The sequence below is a fragment of the Grammomys surdaster genome, unplaced genomic scaffold (assembly GCF_004785775.1).
Source record: "Grammomys surdaster isolate TR1022 unplaced genomic scaffold, NIH_TR_1.0 125562, whole genome shotgun sequence".
Taxonomy (NCBI): Eukaryota; Metazoa; Chordata; class Mammalia; order Rodentia; family Muridae; genus Grammomys; species Grammomys surdaster.
This window is the reverse complement of record NW_021620409.1, coordinates 1,188,928-1,214,128: the sequence shown is the minus strand read 5'-3', so window position 1 is coordinate 1,214,128 and position 25,201 is coordinate 1,188,928. Positions and strand designations below refer to the sequence as shown.

At 38.2% G+C, this 25,201-nt stretch overlaps 1 protein-coding gene across 1 annotated transcript; it reads left to right on the top strand.

Moving 5' to 3' along the window:
• Positions 1–15,227: 15,227 nt before the first annotated feature.
• On the top strand, positions 15,228–16,166 carry LOC114638275 (olfactory receptor 6C2-like). The gene has a single exon (XM_028786691.1). It carries the CDS (start codon positions 15,228–15,230, stop codon positions 16,164–16,166), a length of 939 nt encoding a protein of 312 aa, XP_028642524.1.
• The last annotated feature ends 9,035 nt before the right edge of the window (positions 16,167–25,201 follow it).

Genomic DNA, 25,201 nt, shown 5'->3' with positions numbered 1-25,201 from the left:
ATTTTGCTTTTATACCACTTTAATTACCTGCAAATATTAAGGTCAGTTCTAGTCAACCTTTCCTTCTATATCCCCTCAGGATTACCAATTTCTTCCATCAAAAAGTTTTTCTGCTAGGCAGCTAAAGAATTCTGAGAATGGGAGAAATAGTCTTCCCCAGGGAAGAGTACACCAACTGGTTATCAATATAAAATAATCATCTCCGAAAACATACATACAAGTAGCATTATACAGACTTAGCAGATTATATTTAGGAATGTATATGTATACACATATATGGATGTAACTACAATTAATGAAAAAAAGGAGGCCATGAATTTGAAATTGGGAGAATGATGCAATTATATTATAATCTCAAAAATAAAAGAAAAAAATAAAATTTTAAACAATAGTTCTTCCTCGAAGGAGCTTGATCCACAAAGAAAGAAAACTTTCTCAACCACCCCTCATACTCCTGTCTACTCTGTTAAGAGTACTAACCTAAAATCAGAATCTCTCAGTTAGAATTCTCTTGAAAGATATCCTGCTTCTAATTTCTTCTCATACCCCTAATACATGGGATACATCATCCTAAAGTAATATTTTCTTAAAATCGTCCAGAACCTTCTAGCTTCTGAGTTTGAAACATTCACTAAGCAATTAGAAGTTTGGCAACGTTTGATCTCAGTCTCACTAATAAAAAACATTTTCTACAGCTTTTCAGCAATGGCCTAATCTAAAATCTAAGCTTTTCTCCTGCTTAGTCACTTAACTGAAGTGCCCTTTATGGTTCTCTGGCTCGCATTTAAATGCCAAAGCATTTTCTGGAACCACATTGAACCTCTGCCTCCCTTTCGCCCAAAATTATTTTTCATTTCACAAATCCCTGTGTAAACTAATGCTTAGCCCTTGTTTTCTGATGTCATACCCTTCTCGGCTTACATTGCCTATGATCTGTGTGCATTAGACTTTTCACTTTGAGGATCCCTTCAACCTCTTAGTTGAGATTTGTGTGTCTGTCATGAAGTAGTGAGTCAGATCCACTTTGTATGCACTAATCTTGCACAAATCCTTTTGACAGAAGAAATAGTCAAAACCTCTGTGGCAATAGATGCCACTTCATTGCTCTATATAGTTGTCAGATTTGACATGAATTGAAATCTTTTCAGAAGAAAACCTGTATCATTTGATAACATAAAATTATATATGCCCTCAATATCTATAGATTCCCTCATTGTACTTCATAACTTTTCCAACAATTTTTTGACTTTATTTATTTACACACCAGGTTTTATTATCCTCCCCCATCCACCTTCCTACTGTTCTACATCCCATACCTCCTCCCCACTCCCCTGTCCCCATGAGGATGTCTTCACCCCCAACCCCCACCCAACCAGACCTCTGAACTCCCTGGGGCCTCCAGTCTCTTGAGAGTTAGGTGCATCTTCTCTGACTAAACCCAGACCCGGCAGTCCTCTGCTGTATATGTGTTGGGGGCCTCATATCAGCTGGTTTATGCTGCCTGGTTGGTGGTTCAGTGTTTGAGAGATCTCGGGAGTCCAGGTTAATTGAGACTGCTGGTCCTCCTACAAGATCACCCTCCTCCTCAGCTTCTTCCAACCTTTCCCTAATTCAACAACCACAGGGGTCAGCAGCTTCTGTCCATTGGTTGGTTGCAAATATCTGTGTCTGACTTTTCCAGCTGCTTGTTGGGTCTTCTGGAGGGCAGTCATGATAGATCCCTTTGTGTGAGCGCTCCATAGCCTCCGTAATAGTGTCAGGCCTTGGGGCCTCCTCTTGAGCTTGAGGCCTTGGGCCTGTCACTGGACCTTCTTTTCCTCAGGCTCCTCTCCATTTCTGTCCCTGTAGTTCTTTCAGACAAGAATAATTATGGGTCAGAGTTTGGACTGTGGGATGGCAATTCCCTCCCTCACTTGATGTCCTGTCTTCCTACTGGAGATGGGCTCTACAAGTTCCCCCTCTGCACTGTCGGACATTTCATCTAAGGTCCCTCCCTTTGAGTCCTGAGAATTTCTCAACTCCCAGGTCTCTGGTGCTTTCTGGAGGGTCCTCCCAACCTCCTACCTCTCGAGGTTGCCTGTTTCCATTCTTTCTGCTAGTCCTCAGGGCTTCAGTCCTTTTCCCTCACCCAATACCAGATTGGGTTCCCCTCTTTCCCCCCATCACCAGTCCACTTTCCATCCCAGGTTCCTCCCTCCCTCCCCACTTGTGATTGCTTTCTTATCCTTCCCCAGTGGGACTGAGATGTCCTTATTTGGGCCTTTCAGCTTGTTGAACTTTTTCAGTTCTGTGGACTATATATTGGGTATTCTTTGCTTTTCTTTTTTTTTTTGGGGGGGGGGAGGAGGCATCCACTTATTAGTGAGTATATACCATGCATGTCCTTTTGGGTCTGAGTTACCTCACTCAGGATGATATTTTCTAGTTCCATCCATTTGCCTGCAAAACTCAGGATATCCTCGTTCTTAATAGCTGAGTAGTATTCCATTGTGTAAATGAACCACATTTTTTTGTTGTTTTTTTTTTTAAATAATTTTATTTTTTCTCAAATCGTAATTCATTCACACAGGGGTTATAAACACAGAAAGGCAGGATGTGGGGAAGGGAATGACACTGGAGTGTGGGGAACCACATTTTTGTATCCATTCTTCCGTCATGGGACATCTGGATTGTTTCTAGTTTCTGGCTATCACAAATAAGGTCACTATGAACACAGTGGAACACATGGCCCTGTGGCATGGTGGGGCATCTTTTGGCTATATTCCCAAGATTAGTATCACTGGGTCTTCAGGTAGATCTAGTTCCAATATTCTGAGGAACCTCCAGATTGAGTTCCAGAGTAGTTGTACCAGTTGGCAATCCCACCAGCAATGAAGAAGTGTTCCTCTTTCGCCACATCCTCACCAGCATCTGCTGTCACCTGGTTTTGATCTTAGCCATTCTGATTGGTGTAAAGTGGAATCTCAGAGTCGTTTTGATTTGCATTTCTCTGATCACTATGGACATTTAACATTTCTTTAGGTGCTTCTCAACCGTTTTGAGATTCCTCTGTTGAGAATTCTCAGTTTAGTTCTATACCCCAGTTTTTGATTGGATTGTTTGGGGGTTTTGGTGATTAGTTTCTTTAGTTCTTTATATATATTGGATATTAGCCCTCTATTGGATGTGGGGTTAGTGAAGATTTTTTTCCCAATCTGTAGGTTGTGGATTTGTCTTATTGACTATGTCCTCAGCCTTACAGAAGCTTTCCAGTTTCATGAGGTCCATTTATCAATTCTTGATCTTAGAGCATGAGCCATTGGAGTTCTGTTTAGTAAATTTCCTCCCGTGCCAATGAGTTCAAGGCTCTTCCCACTTTCTCTTCTATTAGATTCAGTGTATCTGGTTTATGTTGAGGTCCACTTGAACTTGAGCTTTGTGCAAAGTGACAAATATGGATCTATTTTCATTTTTCTATATACAGACAGCCAGTTAGACCAGCACCATTTATTGAAGATGCTTTCTTTTCTCCATTGTATATTTTTGGCATCTTTGTCAAAGATCAAGTATCTGTAAGTATGTGGTTTTGTTTCTGTGTCTTCAATTCTATTCCATTGATCAACGTGTCTGACTCTGTACCAATACCATGCAGTTTTTATCACTATTGCTCTGTAGTAAAGCTTGAGGTCAGGGATTATGAGTCCCCTAGCCGTTCTTTTATTAAGAATTGTTTTCACTATTCTGGGTTTTTTCCTTTCCAGATGAATTTGAGAATTGCTTTTTCCATGTCTTTGAAGAATTTTGTTGAGACTTTGATAGGGATTGCATTGAATCTGTAGATTGCCTTTGGTAAGATGGTCATAATGATACTACATTCCTCATTCTTGGTTTGGTTGGTTACTTACTTGCTTGGCTTAGGTTGGTTTGGCTTTTGAGATAGGGTCTCACTGTGTAGCCTTGGCTAACCTAGAACTTGCAATGTAGATCAAGATATCCTTGAACTCACAAAAGATCTGCTTGTGTCTGCCTCTCAGTGCTGAGATTAAAGGTATGCACCACCACACTCAGCTCCCCTTTCTTAACAGTATATAGTCCAGTTTGGTATCATATAGACATCATATTACACTTGCTATTGCTAGCAGAATGATTATAGAAACTGGAGTGTAACCACTGAGAGCCACAAAGATACATGATTAGAGAGCAGGAATAAATGGAAACATTATACAGTATAGTTAAGACAAACTTAAAAAGTATTTCTGCCTAATACTTGTCATTGTTCTTTCATTTATTCATTTAACAAATATTTGCCGATACTGCATGCCAGTCATTATTTTATCCAGTAAGAACACAGCATTGAACAAACAGGGCATGATTCTTGATAATGTGGAATTTGTATCACTTTTCAGAAAGAAAAAAAAAGAGTAATCTTATCACTCAAGTAGAGTGTCTCACAACATTCCTTCTCTTGGTCTCTAGGATTATTATTCAAGTTTGGACTTCTTAGGAGAGAAAATGTAATTACATTGACAGCTATATTAAAGGAATATGGAAGCCAAATGAAAGAGCCTTAACAATTTGGCTAACAAAATAATAAACTCTTTGGTTATTATAACCCAAGTATAAAGAAAATATTCAAAACTCCATACAGATAAAATGAATGATTAAATTATTACTAAATTGGAAGGAAGAGACAGGTATACAGACGTATTCTAAGTAATTTCTATATGTACCATAACTAAAGTAGAGCGCACAACTCACTGCCTGTTAGGATGAGGCATGCACAACTTCCTTCCAAGGAGGCAAAGTACCAGCCAGGGAAATTGGGCAGTGGAGAGATCTGACAAGCTCTCTGCCTGTGGATCCAGGCTAACCTTAACAGTCCTATTGTTGATCCTCAGAGATCCTCAGAATGGTGTGTTTAAAATGGCATTTTATCTCTCTGTGCTTCCTACCTAGAACCTCAGACAAATTCCAACTGTGGATCATCCTACAAAATATCTGACCAACACTCCTAAAAACTGGCAAGATCTTTGAAAGCAAGAAAAGTCTGAGATACTATCAAGCCATGAGGAGCCTAAAGATAGGTCACAAGTCAACATAATCATTCTAGGTAAGATTCTAGAATAAAGACGGCTACTAGGTAAAAGCTTTAAAATCTGAATAAAGGGTGGACCTTTAACAATAACCTATCAGTACTGGTTGATTAGTTATAAAAATACATCAGAATAATGTAAGGTGAAATAAATAGGAGAAACTGAGCATATGTCATCGAATAAGTTTCAGCTATCATCTTAATTTCTCTGTAATCCAAAACTTTTAATTTTTTCCTTTTATTGAAAATAAGTTTTTTTCATACAATGAACTCTGATTACAGTTTCCCATCCCCCAACCCATTCCCAGAGCCTCTCCTTCCTATCCAAATCTCTCTACCTCTCCTCTCTCATTAGAAAATAGGCATTTAGAGAATAATAATGGTATAAGGTAAAAGAAAACCAAACAAACTGGAGTAGGAAAAAATAGACATAAGTAAAAGAGCCAAAGGAAAAGTACAGGAAATACATATAGACACAGAGACACATACATTTGCTCACACAGAAATTACACCAAAATAAAAAACTGGAAACCATCACATATATGCAAAAGAAAAGATTTTAAGAATTTGCTAAAGAAAAATACAATTCTTAGGTTACGTAGCTACTTTCTCTACCTAACAAAGACCTAAGTGGCTTTCTAAGTGATTTCAGAACAACTTAAAGAGAAGAACTCTTGGAGGAGGAACTAGAAAGTGGGGCAACATTTGGAATGTAAATAAATAAAACAATTTTTTAAAAAGATATCTTTTGCTACTACAGTATAAGCATGTATGAAAAGTCATATGGAGACCATTACTTTATACAACTTAAACATGCTAGTAAAGAAACAATCCCTTTTTCAGGCCATTCAATGCAAAACTGACATCCAACCCCATGTTCCATCTCTGATGTTCTTCTCCTCAGCCTGCTGATGACCTATGCTCAATGCTCCCCTTGCAATGGCCCCACTAGTCCCTCTGGGATGTATTTGACTTTTGTTCTTCAAGATAAAAACAAAGGGTTATTATTAACCCCAGTACCAAGACCCCCAGGGAGTGTATTGTTTGTAGCACAATTGATCCCATAGTACCTATTCTGAAAAATGTAACTTTGGATATTTAAAAATCTCCAAAAAGCTAATACACACCCTGTTCTAATAATCACCTCCCAGAAGAAGAGAGAGAGCCCTAAACTTCTCTGGAAAGTCATTCACAAGTTAATTAATATTTGAAATTTTTTGGCATTTTTCTCTATAGCACAGAAAATACAAAAGAAGAAAATTCCCCAAAGGCAGTAAGACAAAACCTGAGGTGTACAGCCATGAAAAGCTAGCAATGCCACAGGTGACATACTGAAGTGCCACATGAATGATTGACATCATTAATAGTTCCAGAAGGGGAATCCAGGTGGCTTTGTGTTATCCACTGTGTTCCAGGCATTACTCTAAGAGATGTAACTGGAAATAATAGGATTGCCACAATACACCACATTTATTGACTAAATGAGTTCATGTGACTATAAAAACAACCATCATAAGCTGATGCCCAATGTGTCTCTCACAATAACAGACATACTGTAATCGAAATGTTCTATGTCTTTACTCTTACAGTGTGATAAAAGCTTTATTGTGACCATCCAGCATCCACTATATTCTACTGATCTTGCTAAGTTAATCAGATTCATGGACAGGAAAGCATATTCACTAATGAATTATGCCCTTGCAAGAAGGCTTACCCATAAAAGAGAACAAAGCTATATACTGGTCCTTTTTTAGAGGGCTATATGATTAATTTTTGTTCCTCAATTTTTGTCATTGTAAGTCCAGAATAACACTTTAGACGTATCATATGTTATTTTATGTACATATTATATATGCAAATGTTACTGCTTTTTAATTCTGTGAAGAGAGAATATTTTTATTAAATAAATAAGTTTAAACCAAGGTGTTATTTCAGATCTAGAAAGGTGATGACCCAGAATGTAAATTGCTACCAACTGTGACAACCTGGGTTTAATCCTTGGCACCCATACAGCACAAAGAAAGAACTGAATCCCCAAGTCATCCTCTAAACTCCATATTCTCTTCTTACTCTTTTTAATAATCACTCATTTATTCATTCAGTTAGTTAGTTGTCTGTTTATCTATCTATTTATTTATATTTGTTGTGTGAGTGTGTGTGTGAGTATGGGATCACACATGCCATAGCATGCATGTAGAAACAGCACCAAACACTAGCCTATTACTTGTTGTTCAGACTTCCCAGAAAATCAGTAATTAATTGACAGTGCCTCCCTAATAACTGTGCCAAACTTCTATAGTGCTAGCCAGATGGTGGTAGTGCACGCCTTCAAACCCAGCTCTTAGGAGGCAGAGGCAGGCAGATCTCTAGTTCGAGTCCAGCCTGGTCCACAGAGTGAGTTCCAGGATAGCCAAGGATATACAGAAAAACCATGTCTCAAAAAAAAAAATGCCTAGTGCTAACTGTTCACACTGCTCTTTTAAATAATTCTGACAGGCAGTCATGTGACTTAGTTGGAATAAAGTAAAACTCACTCCTTCCTGACAATCCCTGTGTGTCTGACAGGTTTCTTCTTTGTTGTTAGAAGGTTGATACTAGTGGTGGTATTTTAATGTCCCTTTTCCCATATACACACTTTAGTTCAATAAATCATTATACTGAACAAAATACTCATGCTCCCAAGATCATCCCATCTCTAAGAGATAGATCTCACCCTCACACACAGACTTTGCTCCAATAATCAACACCTTCCACCTCTGAATCATCACCTTTCATTAGTCTAACAACTGATCCCATGTCCTCATAGGTGTATAACTGGGAGATGACTCAGTGGTTAAAGTGCTTGCCGTGTAAGCATAAGGTCAGAGTTCAGATCCTCAGAACCCAAGTAAGTCCAAGTGGGCCTGCAGGAATTCCAGGAACTCCAGCCTTAGATGATAGAAACAAAGGCTCCCCAGAGCAAGCTGACTAGCAAGATGAGCCATGTGGATAAGCTCTGGGTTTGAATGAGAGATATTGCCTCATTGATCAGGGTAGAAATGGAGTAGAAGATGATTAAACCTCAAACCTCCATATGCATGCATACATACATGTATGGGCATGTACACATGTGCCCACATATATACAAACATAGCATACATGCATCTCACATATACATACAGAGGAAATTAGGAAAAATTAATAACAATATCCTGGAGGTTGGGGCACAAGAATTAAGAATTTGAGACCTGCCTAAGCTGTATAGCAAAACAATGAGTATGGTGGCTGGAAAACAATCCAATTCAGAAATCAGTACTGGAATTTTAAATAAAATACTAGCAAATTGTTAAATTATTCTTTTTATCTCATGAAAGAGTGATGGCCAGCCTTTGGTTTGTATTAGCGATACAATATTAATATTAGTAAGTGTGTTTGTACCTATTTCATCAACACATTTAGAAAACAAGAAGCTGTATAATAACTATATAATATACATTATATATAATATACATTATATATAATATAGTTATATAACTGTATATAACTATATAATGACTATAATAACTTTATGTATGAGGTTTGATAATTTACTAGGTACAAATTTTTAATAAAATTAGACATTAATAGTAACTCTTCACAGACTATGAACAAGTTAATCTTGAACTGTTATGTTAAACTAAATTAACTTGTTGCAGGATATTTGATCACACTGTGAACCCTAAGATTGTGTTGTTCACTGGAAAACCCTGTTCTAGTTGTGGCTCTAGGTGTGGCTCAGCCTTAGCACACACCTTTAATCTCTCTGACAGGCCCTTACTACACCTTTAATCCCAAACAATGAAGATAAAGATAGTGTTTTCTTCTAAAACACCTGTTTTTGAATTTTATATCTAGTTGAGCGGCAGATAAAGTGATGAATGAGAGAAAGATTTTACTCAATATGATATGACCAACTCTCACAAAAAGAAAGAGAAAAGAGAGCAGTGCAGAGACAGAGAAGGAGGCAGTTTTACCATGAGAGTTTTACAGACAGATTGGTGAGAAAACAAGCTAGACACAGGAGAAAACAAAACAAGCCAGAAAATGAGAAGGAGCTAGATTAGAACACATTGCCAACGTTAGCATCAGGCCAAGCAGAGCAATTCAGGTGGGGCTGAGAAAAAGAAGCCAGATGGTATCAGTTAGTGTGGAGAGGAGTTTTGAGCCAGAACAGCTGAGTTGACCAGCTAGGCAGAGTTCAGAAAAAAGCTAGAAAGGGTGAGTTTATTCAGCCCTAAGTCTCAGAAGCTGAAAACATTCTGGGCCTAGATAAGATTGTACAGAGGTTAGAAGCTTCCAGGACTAGGCCTAGGTTAGCAGAGTGAGGCAGTAAGCCTTGGAGACGACCTTTGGCAAATAAAAGGTACTTTTATCCTTAACATTAGCTAGCTTGACTCCTTTCTACTCTAGCTGTAGGTTGGGAAGTAAATCAATTTGACAGTGGTTTGTTGCAAACAGTGGAAGAGTGAGTGCTCAGTTCCCTAAGAACTTCTAATAATGAGTCATACGAATAGCAAAACATGCCTCAGGTTGAAGAATGCCCAGAAATGAGAAAAAGCTATTCAAATGTGATAGCTTTTTTTTTTTTAAAGACCTCCCACAAGTCCAGCGACTCTTGAGAAATCTCTGAGTGGGTTCTTTGAACTCCACTGAAGAATCCCTCAAGCAGTAAGAAGAAACATGAAAAGAAACTCCATTTGAGTTTTTCATCTGACACATTGTCTTGCACCTGACCAATTTCTGATTCTATTGTTGTAACTCTCTCCAAGGACTCTGTTCCAAATGATAGCTGTAAAATATTTTCTCCCAAAGTTCATTTTATTATATTGTTAATTAATGACTTTTTAAAACCACGATTCCCAAAGGGCCTTTTGTTTGGTAAAGCAGATGATCCCTAAACTCCTGTGGAAGACCAAACAGATAAAATTTATACCATTCCTGTTAGTATGGAATTTACAGGGAAAGCTATTTTCCTGTGTAAAGGTCAAAGACATTGATTTTGCCCAAATCAAAGTGGATTTCTCACAGTCATAGAGGGCTTAAATTCTTTTAGCTCTACAGAAATAAATAAGCATCTTTCTGGAACCAAAGTCAGAAAACATCCCTTACTCTTTGACTTTTAAAATTTTTAAAACTGAAAGCAAAGGAAATTTAAGGAAAACTTGGCAAATTGTGGGAACCAAGAAGCTCTCTACCTGTTGCTAGTGAGTGCAAGCCCCTGGATACATTAAAAGCTTTGTGGTAATGTTGCAGCTAGCAAGTGCCTTCTCTGTGGAAGCCATGAACAGGGATCTGAACAGTGAGTGTGATTTGCTTAGACATGTTCATTGTTCATCTCCCAGAACCTGAGTAATTAAAAGTTGTAAGGCAACTAGCTTTGACTTGTCTCAGAACCTAGGTCCTAAAGTAATTGCTAATATTTCCTGACAGGAGTAGCTCTCTATGTAACAGTAAGATGTCAGTCTATTCTGTAACTACTGAAATTTGAGTTTTAATAAGACTTTAATTAGGGGGTTTCAAAGAATATAGCTTCTCATGTATGAGATCTTGGGAAAAATTTCATTCTCTCAATATAGCAGAAACGGCTCCCTAGTATTTGCTTCTTGCTATACAACTTCAATGCAATTCCCTCTACTTGATAAGCAGCAGCACAAGCCATACATGAGAACGTAAGTCACTCTGTTAGTAAGGTAACACAATAAATCAATGAACTCTCCTAAACAAATTAATTGATTATACTTCAAATGTGCCAAGGAAGCTAATGAGTGTTTATTTTTGAAAAGACAGAGATAGAATATTATAGATGTACTGGGCTTATTGTAAGCTAAGAACTTTTCAAGGACCCCATGTGTATGGACTCAGCCTGGATCAGAAGACAAAGAAAGATAACTAGCAACCAAGGAAAGGTAACCAAATCAACTTCAGATGTGGTCTGGTGTGGTGACTTCCTGACCAGCCTACAGTACCTAGGAAGGAAGCAAGCAGCTTATACTCCAACCACTTATTACACTCCAGTCAGATTCCTCTCTACAAATCCAGGGTCAGAGGGTTTTGAGTTATGATCTGATCTCATGTTGGCATAGACACTGTTTACCTTCTCAGCAAGAAAGGAGGGGAGACAGATTTCCCTAATCTCAGGAAGAAACACATACCAAGATCACTGTGAAAATACAATGAACCAGATGAGAAAAACCATTCACATTCCAGGAATATGCCTACCGGCATATTCCTGATCTATTCTAGGAAAAATAGAAATTGGAAAGATTCCAGCTGTTCAGTTGATTTATTATCATTGTTATTGTTGTTATTGTTATTGTTATTAATTAGAGCCACCATCTCTGTACAATGTTCCTTAGCTCAGGAATTAGAAGCCCTAGACAGTCACTCACCTTGATGCCTATTGGATAAGCAGCATCACAAAGGAGATGCTGATCATTTTCTCAAAAGATAAACAGGAAAAGTCTATCCATCGATCAAACAGTTGAGTGGGCAAAGGCTTTCAGTTGGGTTTCTGTAGTCAACTACTTGGCTTCACTTCCTACTTGACTAAAAACAATGACATAATATGTCTGGACCCAGATTTCCTCATCTGTAAATGATGATTAGCTCCTGTTGAGAATTCAATGACATAATCTAACAGCATCTGACCATTAGTAGCCATCTTCTCAAGGTATCCATCTATTCCTTGGAGAGATTTATGAATTACAGTTTGTTATTAAGTTGAAAATAACAGATATTCTTTACTCTGGTCTTATTACATTAAATGTTCTTATTACATTAAATGCCTCAATATTCCCAGGATGGGTGGTATAAGTGCAGTTATTAATCCCTAAAGCATTAAATGAACTTGTTTCCTAAATCTCCTATAACTCTTCTTCTTTTTTTTTCCTTTTTTTTTTGTTTTGTTTTGTTTCTTCAAGACAGGGTTTCTCTGTGTAGCCCTGGCTGTCCTGAAACTCACTCTGTAGACCAGGCTGGCCTTGAACTCAGAAATCCACCTGTCTCTGTCTGCCTCCCAAGTGCTGGGATTAAAGGCCTGTGCCACCACTGCCCGGCTCTTCTTAATGGGAAGTAGAAACCAGAAAAAAAAAAAATCAAGAAAAGTATTCCTAAATTTTCCCTAACTTGATATAGTGAGGGGAAAAAAACTAAGCTTAGGATTTAGCAAACTTGACTTTATTTGATTTTTGTCCCTAGCAAGCCAACTGGCTAATGACACTCTGACTTTTATCTTTGAAATTAGAGAATTAGCTACAGTAATAGTTAAGGTGATTTCTATGTCTTAATTTATATGGCAATCTTAAGTCCTTGGGCATTTTATTCATTGTACCCTGGCACCCATTTAGTTAAGTTTTATTGTTCTCTTATAGTCAACAAAGAGAAGGATTATAAGGCAACTTGTGTAGGCTATCTCATGTAAAGGACCTGGGCCCACTCAGAAGAGACTCAAAAACCAGATTTCATGTGGGCTCAGCTGCACACCTTCAGAGAAAAAGAAAAGAGATGAGATGAACAAAGCTGGACTCCTCATTTATAAGCCACTTCCTCCACCACTATTAAATTCAAATAACTATTTATTATTATTTTTATTATTATTATTATTATTATTATTATTATTATTATTATTATACTTATAAGTGTATGGGTGTTTTTCCTGTATGTATGTATGTATGTATGTATGTATGTATGTATGTATGTATGTCTGGTACCCATGAAAGCTAGAAGAAAGTGTTGGATCCACTTGATCTGGATCTGGATCTGGATCTGGAGTTGGAGACATTTGGAAGCCACCATGCAGATGCTAAGAATCAAACAAGTCCCCTGGTAGAGCAGCCATTGCTTGTAACTGTGAAGCCATCTCTTCAGCCCTTCAAGTAACGTCTAAGATTATTGATTTTATTATTCTTACTTAGAGATAAAATTTTATTCTTACTTATAGATAAAATAACCTAGTACAATTTGAAGAGCTTATGACTAAAGGTGATTATCTTCTGATGCCTAAGAATTGTCTCAAAATATTGAGACTGTTCATTAAAATTTTAAATCTTAAACATCAAAAGATTGATAATACAACTTGTCTGTACTTTGCATGCAATCAATCAACTGTGAAGGGCAAATGGGCTGGTTTGATTCACTCCACAATGTCCAAGGTGTCTGTTGTGCTCAAGACAATGAATCTGTCCTGGATTTACAATTGTCAGTGAAATAGTCATGATCTATGTTCTCACAGGCTTCACTATACAGAATAAAAGGTAAGTAGATAGATAGATAGATAGATAGATAGATAGATAGATAATACATACATACATACATACATACATACACACACACATTATATATAGTGTGTATATATATACACACATTATATATAATATATAATACATTATATAATACATTATATATTATATTATTATATATTATATTATGTTATATTTATTATGTCTATTATACATCTATTACTATATTACATATACATATGTATACATCCCTAAAGTTACAGTGAGTATCCTAGCATAAACAAGCTTAGTGATGTTCCTATAACATTGCAAGTAGTGTTATAGAAACACAGCATAACATAAATAGTTATCCAAGAGGATAGTTTGAAAGGTCTTACTTAATCTGAAATCTTAAAAATAAGACTTATTCATGATAGAATAAAAGCAGAGCATTTTGGAGACAAAGGGAAAAAATCTATAAAAGTATTTGGTGGCAAGAACTTTAATGTCTTCAAAGAACTGAAGCCTAGCACAGTTAAACAAACAAAAGATGAACTGCAAGAATCACACAGTAGTGTGGTCATGGGAAACCTGTAAGCCAGGGAGAGATGTTTGAATCCTGTTCTAAGGGAAGTGGAATTCCACTGAGCATAAGAATGGATCTCATGCCGGGCAGTGGTGGCACACGCCTTTAATCCCAGCACTTGGGAGGCAGAGGCAGGAGGATTTCTGAGTTCGAGGCCAGCCTGGTCTACAGAGTGAGTTCCAGGACAGCCAAGGCTACACAGAGAAACCCTGTCTTGAGGGTGAGAATTCATGAATATGTGTCTGAATGTATGTGTGCAAGGTGTATTTAAATATGTGTTGTGTGTGTATGAGTGCATGTACATGTGTAAGAATGTGAGTGATTGGGAGTATGTGTGTCTAAATGTGTGTATATGTGTGTCTGAATATGTAGAGGGGTGTTTTTGAGTGTGTGTATATGTGTGTGAGTGTATGTATATATGTGTGTGTATGTGTATATGTGTGTATGAATGTGAGTGTGTCTCTGTGTGTGTATATATGTGTGTGTGCATGTATGTGTGAATGGGGGGTGGGTGTTTGAGATAGTACTCACTAAGCAACCCAGACTAACCTTGCACTTGTGGTTCTTCTGCTTCATCCTCCTAACGGCTGTATTATGGACATGTATAACCATGCTGGGTTAGACTATAGAGCACTCTGGTTCTGCCTTATAGACAGAATAGAATGGCCAGACCAGTTTTGTATACTTTTGAAAGGGAAGAAAAACATGAGGTAATTAGTGTACAGTCTGGATTTTATTAGTCAATCGGAAACAGAGGTTGAAGACACAATTTTAACTTAACCTCCTTAACAGGAAACCAAGATAATGACCACGCTGAGAGCTATTCGCTCATGACATTACAAACCATACAAACCATACAAACCATACAAACCATAGGATGGTGTTTTTCTACTCATTAACCCTGAACATTTCCAAACAGCTGTTAATCAAAGAATGCCCAGCTAATTGATTTAATATAATAAAAAAATGTATGTCAGTACAATATTAATATTGTATGTCAGTACAATAGTAGTAAACTATAAGAAATGGCTGCCTGCTTCTTAGTATAATTCTCAGCAGCATTCAGTCTATGTAACATTAACTGCTAGTCAGCTACCACCCTGGTAACATTTTATTAGCATGTAACATGAGAGTGGAGGTTGGAACTTGGAAGAGTAGAAGGGAAGCTGTAGTCAGGGTGTATTGTGTGAGAAAAGAATAAATAAAAATTTTTAATTACATCACTTAAGCTAACATTTGTGACTCTCCATAATGTTCCCTCATACTGGCAGTCCTTATCCTCAATCTAATTTCTCTTATTTTCACAAATAGAAAAGGCCAGAGTCAGGAATCAGTGATGAAAAATTATACAGCAATAACTACATTCATCCTGGTAGGACTAACCGATGATGCAAATCTTCAAATTCTGCTTTTCATATTTTTGCTCTTAACCTACTTATTGAGCGTGGTTGGTAACCTGACCATCATCACTCTCACACTGGTGGATTCCCACCTTAAAACACCCATGTATTTTTTCCTCAGAAATTTCTCCATTTTGGAAGTCTCATTCACAACTGTCTGTATTCCCAGATTCCTCTACACAATGGCGTCTGGGGACAATACCATTACCTATAATGCATGTGCCACTCAACTATTTTTTGTTATTGTCCTGGGTGTGACTGAGTTTTTCCTGCTGACTGCCATGTCCTATGACCGCTACGTGGCCATCTGCAAGCCTCTGCATTACACCACCATCATGAGCAACAGGGTCTGCATTCAGTTCCTTATTGGCTGTTATTTAATTGCTTTAATTATTGTCATCCCACCTTTTGCCATGAGCTTTAAGCTTGAGTTCTGCAACTCCAACGTCATAGATCACTTTGGCTGTGATGCTGCTCCCATCCTGAAGATCAGCTGTTCCAACACAGAGTTCATAGAGCGGTTTGTCTTGATCTTGGCTGTGCTGACACTCATGTTCACATTACTGTGTGTGGTAATGTCTTACACATATATTATCAGAACTATCCTCAGATTCCCATCAGCCCAACAAAGAAAAAAAGCTTTTTCTACCTGTTCTTCTCATATAATTATGGTTTCTATCACTTATGGCAGCTGCATTTTCATCTATATTAAACCATCTGCAAAAGAAGGAGTGGCTGTAAATAAGGTTGTGTCTGTGTTCACGACTTCAGTTGCTCCAGTTATGAATCCTTTCATCTATACTCTGAGAAATAAGCAAGTAGTTCAAGCTTTCAAAGATATGATCAAAAGGATTGCCTCTATCACAAAGAGCTAAGGGATTCCTGTGATGGTTAATATGGCTAACTTAAAAGGATATGGAATTACCTAGAAACAAGACTCTGGGCATGCTTGTGAGGGATTATAGGTTAACAGAGGTGGGAAGATCCACTTTAACTCTGAGCAGCATCACTCCCTGAGCTAGGTTCCTGGACTGAAAATGAAGAAGACAGACCTGAGCCCTGGCATTCATCAAGCCTTGTTTTTGGTGGAGAATATAATATGACCACCTGCCTCAAGCTCCTACCACCACCCATGCGATAATGTACCATATCCTCAAAGTATGAGCCAAAACAAAGCCATCACAACTTTAGTTTCTTTTGCCAGTTATTTTGTCACAGCAGTGAGAAAAGTAACTGATACCGAGATTTTGAACAAAGAATTGGAGCCATTGCTGTGATTGACTTGACTGTGTACTCATTAGGCTTATGGAACTATTTTAGGATGAATGTAGAAAAGTTTGGAACTGTGGGCAAGCAAAGACCTCAAACGCTATAAGTAAAACATTGTGAGACATTTCAGTTGTAGTTTGAAACATCAAGAGACTGAGAGAAGTGTAGACAGAGGAGGCCCAGCTCATTAGGTTTTAGACGGGAGTAAGGACTATATCAGGAACTTAGCATGGGGCTATTAATATGATATTCTGGCAAAGAATCTGACTGCATTCTGCCCATGTGCCAGGAAAGTTAATGGGGTTGAATTTAAAGATAATAGACAAATTTAGTTGGTAGAAGATATTTCAAGGCAAAGCAGTACTCCAGCTATTACTGTTTGCTGAATTTATCCAAGCCCACAGTAAAAAAGAGCAAATATTTAGACAGAGAGTTTTTTTTTTTAAGTCTGTTAGTTGTCCACAAGACCCTATTTTTTTAAGACATTTGAATGTGTGATACAGAGAAATCAATCTGGCTGCTTCACCCCTACTGGCTAGTTTTCATAATGTTAGAAGGCTCCAACTTTACAGGTTGTTGGAAAGAAAGTCATCAAGCTGAATTTGCATGATAGAATGTCAATCTACCAGATAAGATGTGCCTGTAGTGAAAGAGTGTTCTAATTGTTATTGGAGCAAACTAAGTACTGAAGGGGTTTAAGACATATTATGAAGGAGGGACTTTGTGGCTGATACTGTGTACCTAGTAATAGGTCCATGGGTTGATAGGCCATGAGCCCTAGAAAGGAAGCTACTGTTTCTGTTTTGCTAAATGGAGGTGGTGTCAATCTGTCTTCTAAATACTTGTTTATACCAGTGTGCTAGTGTTACCTTCAGCCTTGATCAGAGATGTCTTTTTTAAATGAAGAGCAATGAACATAGAGACTCAATGGCTGGCCAAGGTTCTGAGAAAAGTGACTGTTCAGTGCTCATCTTTCAATGGAACTTCCATATCACTCTTTCCAAGGCTCAGGAAACATAATAGAAGAACAGTTGGAAAGAATATAAGAACCAAATGACGGTGGCGGGGCAGAAAATGCTTTTAAGCATGGCATGGCCCATGTACTTAAAAATTTGTAGACGCTTCAGTTACCTTCACAGAACAAGCCCCATCACCTTTCAGTCATGGATGGGAGAAGGGTTCATGGAGTCAAGCCCCTCCCCGGAGATCTATTGGTTGTTGATGGCTACTAGAGAAGATTAAGCCATTGTCTTCAATGATGTAGACAGGAATGAGTTGCCCATGCTCTGGTGGATGTGAGTGGCCCTGGTTAAACTCAATGAATCACAAAACAAAAAGGCATGATGATAGAAAGGGGACGGGTTAAGGGGAGGGGTTTGAATAAAATGGGATGGGCTTGTGAGTGGGACCAGATGGCTTTATACACAAGTATGAAATTGTCAGAGAACAAATTAATTTCTATAAATACACAGTTTGGGTGAGAAAAAGAGCACAAGTAAGCTTAAGATGCTGAACAGTGATAATCAAAGAAGATGGTATCAAATTGGGAAGTCGAGGGGTAGTGGGAGGAATTGGAGGAGGAAAGGAAGGAGGGAATGTGATGTAATTCTGTCTCAATCAAAAACATTAGAAATAAGATATTTGTTTAAAAAGAGGCTCCTTCACTGGAAAAATAGGAAAGATTCCCTTAGAATAAAACATTGCCCATCAAAGATTTCAAATTGTGAAAATGCAATCAATTGGAAAGAGAGCCTGAACTAACTGAGACTACATCTGAAGGAACTCCCTGCTTGAAAACAATCACCTAGCAGAGTTTTATGCTAGAGTAAGCCTGGAAGGCACAGAAGTCTGTGATCCAAGGGAACCAAGCTCTATCTGGAACTAGCAGTGCAATTCAACAGTGTCACCCATGCAAGTAGGAAAGGGCAAAATTGAGGGACCCATATCATCTTATCTCACAGGTCCAGACAGCTGCAGCTAGGCAGTGTGAATCAGGGTTGGAGTCTGTGCAAGGAGGGCATGAGAGGCCACTTCATGAAATTGTGAAAGTAAAAACCTAATTTGCAACAGAGACCTCAGGATGCTGGAGAATCTAAGACCATGGTACATCTAAGAAAAGCTACAGCATGTAATGGAACTGGCCTTAAAAAGAGGCTATATGCGCTTTAGGAGGCAAAACTGAAGATATGGGAATATCTAAATCCTTTGTCACAATTACACATCCCAGGTTCAACCTGGACCTGCAGGATTTAGTGTTTGCCCTGATGTGTTTCATTCTTGCCTGGTCTTTCCTTGCTTTGTCCTTATTCTTCCCTTTGGAATGAGAATGTTTATTTTGTGCCGTTGTATAGTCTAACTATAGGACTTGTTTTTTATGTTACAGACATTTACAGTTAAGAGATTGCCTTGAGTTTCAAAATAGACTTGTGCTTTCAACTTTTAAACAATGATGGGACTACTAAAGACTATGAGGAATTTTTTAATTAGAGTGAATGCGTTTTTCGTTATGAGATAGCCATGGCCCTACAGATGGATGGAGGAAACGATTATGGCTTAAAAGTGAGATGTTAGTGTTTCAAGTTGACAAAGGGTGGCTATGATTTTGTAGCTATTGTCAATTTTACATCATATAGCGTTGCCTAGGAGACAAGCTTCTGGGCTTGCCTGTGAGGGATCATAGTGAGAGGACTAAGCTAGACTGACTCTATGACAGGCTCCAAACTGACATTTCAGAAGACTAGGCCTAAGTCTGTTTCTGTTTCCCAGAACTGACCAAGTCTGGGCAAGTCAGTTCCTGGAAAAACCACAGCCCGCAGGCAGCTGCCTTACCATCTGGCCTGAGACAAAAATAGTCAGTCAGAATGAGGCAGCAAGTTTCCAGCTCTCCCACCACCCTCCCCAACAATGGTTCTGGAAAGTCTCCAATCCCAAAGTTACCCATACCCCTAGAGATCGAGCCAACCAATAGAGATAAAGATCACCTACCCCTCCCTGGAACTTCCTTAATCTGTTTTAAATTGAGCCTCCAAGCTCAACCCCAGGTCTCCATTTTGATGAATGGTAGACCCCTGCATACAGGATTTCTGCAGAATAGATGCTCTTTGCTTTTATATACTATTTGAATCTGGGGTATCATTCTTCAGCAAATCACAGACCCTTATTAGGTTAATGGTGGTGAGAAGATTTACCTTAACTGTGAGCCTCACAGGGCTAAAGTCCTGGGCTGAATAGAAAGGAAAAAGCATGCTGAACACAAGTATTGATTACTCTCAGCTTCTAGACTGCAGACACCATGTGGCTAGTTGCTACAAGCTCCCGTTACTGTGAGCTCCCTGACATAATGGGCTACACTCTAAAACTGTGAGCCAAAATTAGCCCTTCCTTCCATACATTTCTTTTACTGTTTGATACTGCATATCTTTTATTAATTTCATACTGCATATAATGTGGTGTTTTGATCAAATCTGTGCCCAAACCCTGCCTTCTGAGTCTTTTTCCTGATTCTGATTCCTATCTCCCTCACCACCACTTTGCCTCTCAGCTTCATACGCTCATTTTTTTATTTTTTTAATTTATGTATTTATTTATTGTTGGTGTCCAGGATTAGCCACACACTGACCACTTAGATTCCGAGCTCGATATGATGAAAATGTATTGAATGCTTGATTCAAGCTGATCAATCAGGACCACAAAAAAGGACTTGAGAGCCTAATTGTACCAGTCTGTTCTTAGGGCAGGCTTTTTATAGAAAAAAAAAAGGTTCAAAAATTTAAAAGGCAAGAAGGGGAGTGGTACAACATTTTGACTAACTAGACAAAGTATTATCAGCTAAGCTATAACCTGATTGGTCCTCAGTGAAGTAAGAGAGTTGGTGGACAGGTAGTAAACAGGGGACTTTCAGAACATTGAGATAACAGAGCATAAGTAATACAACCATGTTTTGGTTTGTTAGTAACACTCTTTTGTGTCAGTTAAAGTGATAACTCCTGAAAAGTCGATGAACTTAATTTCACCTGATGAACAACATGGAAGCTACATACAAAATGGCTACAGTTATATCAGACCATATCATTTACTTTATATCCCAATCGTAGCTTCTCCATCCTTTCCTCCCAGTCTCTCCTTCTCACCTCTCCTTCCCATCATTCTCTCTTCCTCCCTTTCTCCTCAAAAAAGGCTCAGAAAAAGAGAGGTCTTCCATGGATATCAACCCACCTTTGTATATCAAGTTGCAGTAGGACTAGGAGCATCTTCTATTATTGTGGCTAAGCAAGGCATCCCAGTTTGGGGAAAGGGATCCAAAGGTGGGCAATAGTCAGATACAGTCCTGGTGTACAACAGTTACATATGTGCCAAGGGCCTAAGTTCATCCTGTGTATGCTCTCTGTTTGGTAGTTCAGTCTCTGTGGGCCCCTACAGGATATGCTCTTTAAAAAAAAAAAAATACACTGAGTACATTTAGTGCTATCTTTATGTGCAAAGCTGTGGGGCCACCTTCTGGAGCATGGGTAGCCTCTGAGGGCTCATCACTAAAGAAAAAACAAAAAAGCTTTCTCTACCCTGGCAGCTATCAATTGCCAATAGCTCCTTAGTCAGGGGTGGAACTTCATCCCCTCCCCCATCCAAGCTAAGATTTGGGCTATCTTGATCTTATGAAGTCACAACTGCTGTTAGTTCATGTATCAAACCATATTTTCATGTCCAGCAAATGCAGTTTTGCTGAAAGTATATCCTTCTGAGTCTCCTCTGCCCCTTTTATGATTATCCCTGAGCCTTAGTGGGATCCTAAATGACAGAGATGTCTCATTGATAGTTGAGTAGTCTTCAATCTTACTCTCTTGTCAATGAGTTGTAAGTCTTTGTATTAATAGCCATCAGCTTCCAAAAGAAGCTTTTCTAGTGAGGGTTGAGAGATACACAATTAGTATGAATATAAAGATAAGAACCTGAGGGGCAGATTGTTATGTCTGTTTAGCAAATGATAGTATCAGGTCCCCACACATACACAGGGCCTATGACCTAACCAGCCAAATGGTTTTGGCCCAGTTAATGGTACCAGGCATGAGTTCCATCTTGTGGAATAAGCCTGAAATCCAATCAGAAAGTGATTCACTATTTTCATAATATTTCTACCACTATTGCACCAGAGGGCATACCTTGCCAAAACAATTAATATTGAAGCACAAATCTTTCATGGATGGATAAGACTACTGATGACTTTTCTTCCCTGATAACATGCATAGAACCATCCAACACTGTGAAAACTGACCAATAGGAATGAAGCTTCCAAGTCAGTACCAACTTGATGATTCCATGCCCTATGATTTAAATGCACAGACTCTTCAGCAATAGGTTTTACCATCAAATTTTAGAAAGTAATGAAGGGCAATGGCAACAGCCTATAATTTTTCAGGGATTCTGTGGGAACCCATTGACTCAGGAGATGTACCCATAACTGGCTTTTTTTATTTGGTAGCCTACAGTGCCTGGACAAGGCACTATCCACCAATACGGGGTAACTCCACTTATACCCCTTCTTATACATGTTAATATATTTAGGAGTCTTTAGTAATAGTAAGTTTCCATATAGTATTTTCAAGTGTCCTTAGTATTAATTAGTTATCCCACCCCTTACACTGTGGAAGAAATTTAACCCAGCAACATGAATACCCTAATAGTGTCCAAAGACATTCTAGGTCTGTGTGATCTGGCTGGAATGCAACCATGCCTTTAGCACATACCTTTGATCCTTCTGTCAGGAATCCTTGGCACATACCTTTAATCCCAAACAATGACATCTAATTGAGGGTAGACAAAGTGATGAAACAGAGAAAGATTTGAAAGAATGAGTTATTTAAGAGCAGCACAAGGAGAGAGAGTCTGTCAGGATACCAGCAGACCAGTTCAAAAGTGTCACCAAATTCAAATCAGCAGCTAATGGCCAGGAATTCTCTGCCATTCCTCTCTCATGGGTTTTGCCTCCGAAAAACATCACATGAGTCTGCATCACATGGCACAATCGGAAATTTCCATTTCACATATATAAAGTGGAATTTTATTAACCTATTTAAAAAATGAAACCATGACATCTGTCAGGAAATTGATGCAATAGAAGGTCATTGTGTTGGGCCAAATAAGCCAGACAAATAGCACATTTTTCTCTCATATGCAGAATATAAGTTTTCATTTATACTGTGTGTGGATATGCATGCATGTGTGTAGTCATGAAAGCAGAAATGAGAATATGTCCGGGGAGGAAGCCATCTTAAGGGAGAACAGTAAGTGGGGGAAAAAATGTAATGGAACTGCTGTGACAGAAGAATGGAGAACTGTTTGTGGCAAAGAATGACACTAGCAAGAGGGGCTGATGGGAAGGAAAGGATGTAAGAAGATGAATAAGGAAAAAAAGTATAATGACAAATATGCATGAAAATTCTATAAATATACACATCACTTTCCATGCTAGTAAGACAAATTGATCACTGTGGTACATTTTGCTTGACCACATTCTCCTGGTCTCACTACCCTAAAAATTAAATGACATTTTGTGTGGGAAGGCATTTTATACAGTGGCTATTTTGCCCTGTGAAAATCTAGTGTTTATTAGCAAGTAGGTGATTAGCCAGAGAAATTCATTCTTGAGAAGTTGTCCCTAGGTAGAAATATTGTATGTGTATATCTTAAGACTCTCTCATCCTTAAACTGGAGATCTTAGGCTTTTCCTTAGAAAATATGCATCTCTACCCTTATCTTACTTTAAGCATAACACTTTTACTTGTTTTATGTTTCATTTATGCATGTTCCCTCAAAAAAATGAAAACTGCTGTTTACTGCCTTTGGCAAGAGTCTACACATGGGCTGATAAATAACAGGCTAGTAGTGTTTAGAAAATATGGCTTTTCAGGATCTTTGTGATCTCAGAATCTTCCACCTAATCTATCTCTCCATAGTCAGGGCCAGCTGTGACTACCCACTGGGAAATTAAAATTTAAGACTCCATACTTCCTCCACAATGATGTTCTCTTGCTTACTTCAGTGACCCAACAGCCAATCTCCAAGCTAGACCTTCTGGACTTTCCCCCCCTGCTGTGGTGTAAGACTGTCCCCAACATTAACAACAAAGAGTACTCATTAGCGTCTTTCAAACCCAGATCCCCAGGGCTGCTTGAACTTCTTCATTCAATTGATCCCCCAGTGCGTGTTCTCAGTTCAGCAGATGTTACTTGTGCCACTCTGGGTAAAGCATCATCTGGGGTTAACAGTGGGTTCATATTCTACCTTCTGAGGTCATCATGAATTCTGGACTAAGAAAATCCAGGACTACTTTTCTCCTCAAAGTCCTTCAAATTACTGGCCCTGATTTTTAAAGATAGGATGTCCAAGTACTTTGATTCTGCTTCAGTTTAACTGAGCTGGGACAGAGATCATCAAGTCCTTACTACACTGAGAAGAGAAAAGAAAGCAAAAGGCTAATTCTTAGGATGAAGAGCCCTAGAAAGTCATGGATTTCTATAACATAGAGTGATGGCAGCAAATGAAGAAAATGCAATATAATTTATATTATTGCCTAATTGTGTAGTTTATAATTTTCATCCATTCTTAGGACTTTTAGGATTAAATTATAACTATAACTTTTTGGATAGTCAGGTAAGGAAATGTATTCCATATTTATAGTTTAATGATATCACTTCTCTGTGGTTGTGAAGCCTGAAACAAATGCAGGTGTAAATGTTCAACCTCTTCCAGACGATTCCAGGTTGGTAACTAAAAGAATATTCACTATGTCATTTTTTTTATTATTTCATGTGTATGTATATTTTCTTTACATGCATGTCTCTGTACCACTCATGTGCCTAGTGGTTGTGGAGGGGGAGCATTGGATCCCCTGGAACTGGAATTTGATGGTTGTGATCCTTCATATGAGTGCTGATAATCAAACCCTGGTCCTCTGGAAAAGCAGCCAGTGCTTTTTAATCTCTCATCCATGTCTCCAGCACCATGTACAATCTTTCTTGATTCTTTATTTCAACTATGGATTTCAATCCACTCAGGTCATTATGTCAATATAGTGAGTTGAAACCCACATTTGAAAAATAAATTTACGTACAATAAGATAAAACTAAAAATGTATTTCATGTATAGCAAGAGTGTCCTGTAAATTTTAAGTATATATATATATATTACATATGTATGTATATATATACACATTTATATGTTAAATTAAAATTAATTCTGTTCAAAAATTCTTAAAATGATACTTTATGAATTTTTATAAAAACCATAACTAGGAAACACCCTGAATAAATCAATAAGGAAGTTCCCAGATAATATGACCATTTAACCATATGAGCTCACAAATAAGAAAATTTGAAATGTGTATAAAATGTCACACATAGATTCTCTTTAAAGATATTACATCTGATAGTTGTGATACATACTATAATTCTAGAACTTGAGAGGTGGGGGCAGAACAGTTAGAAATTCAAGGACATCCTTGACTATTCCTTTTGAAGCCAGCCCAGGCTCCACAAGACCTTGCCTCAATAAGAGACAGAAAGACAACAGACAGACAGAAAAGAGAGAGGTGTGATGGCTTCATGTGATTCCCTGAAAAATATTTTATATGTGATTTAGCATATTA

Bases quoted from the DNA above. Each gene is read 5' to 3' on its own strand.
- LOC114638275 (XM_028786691.1), top strand. From the start codon at position 15,228: ATGAAAAATTATACAGCAATAACTACATTCATCCTGGTAGGACTAACC.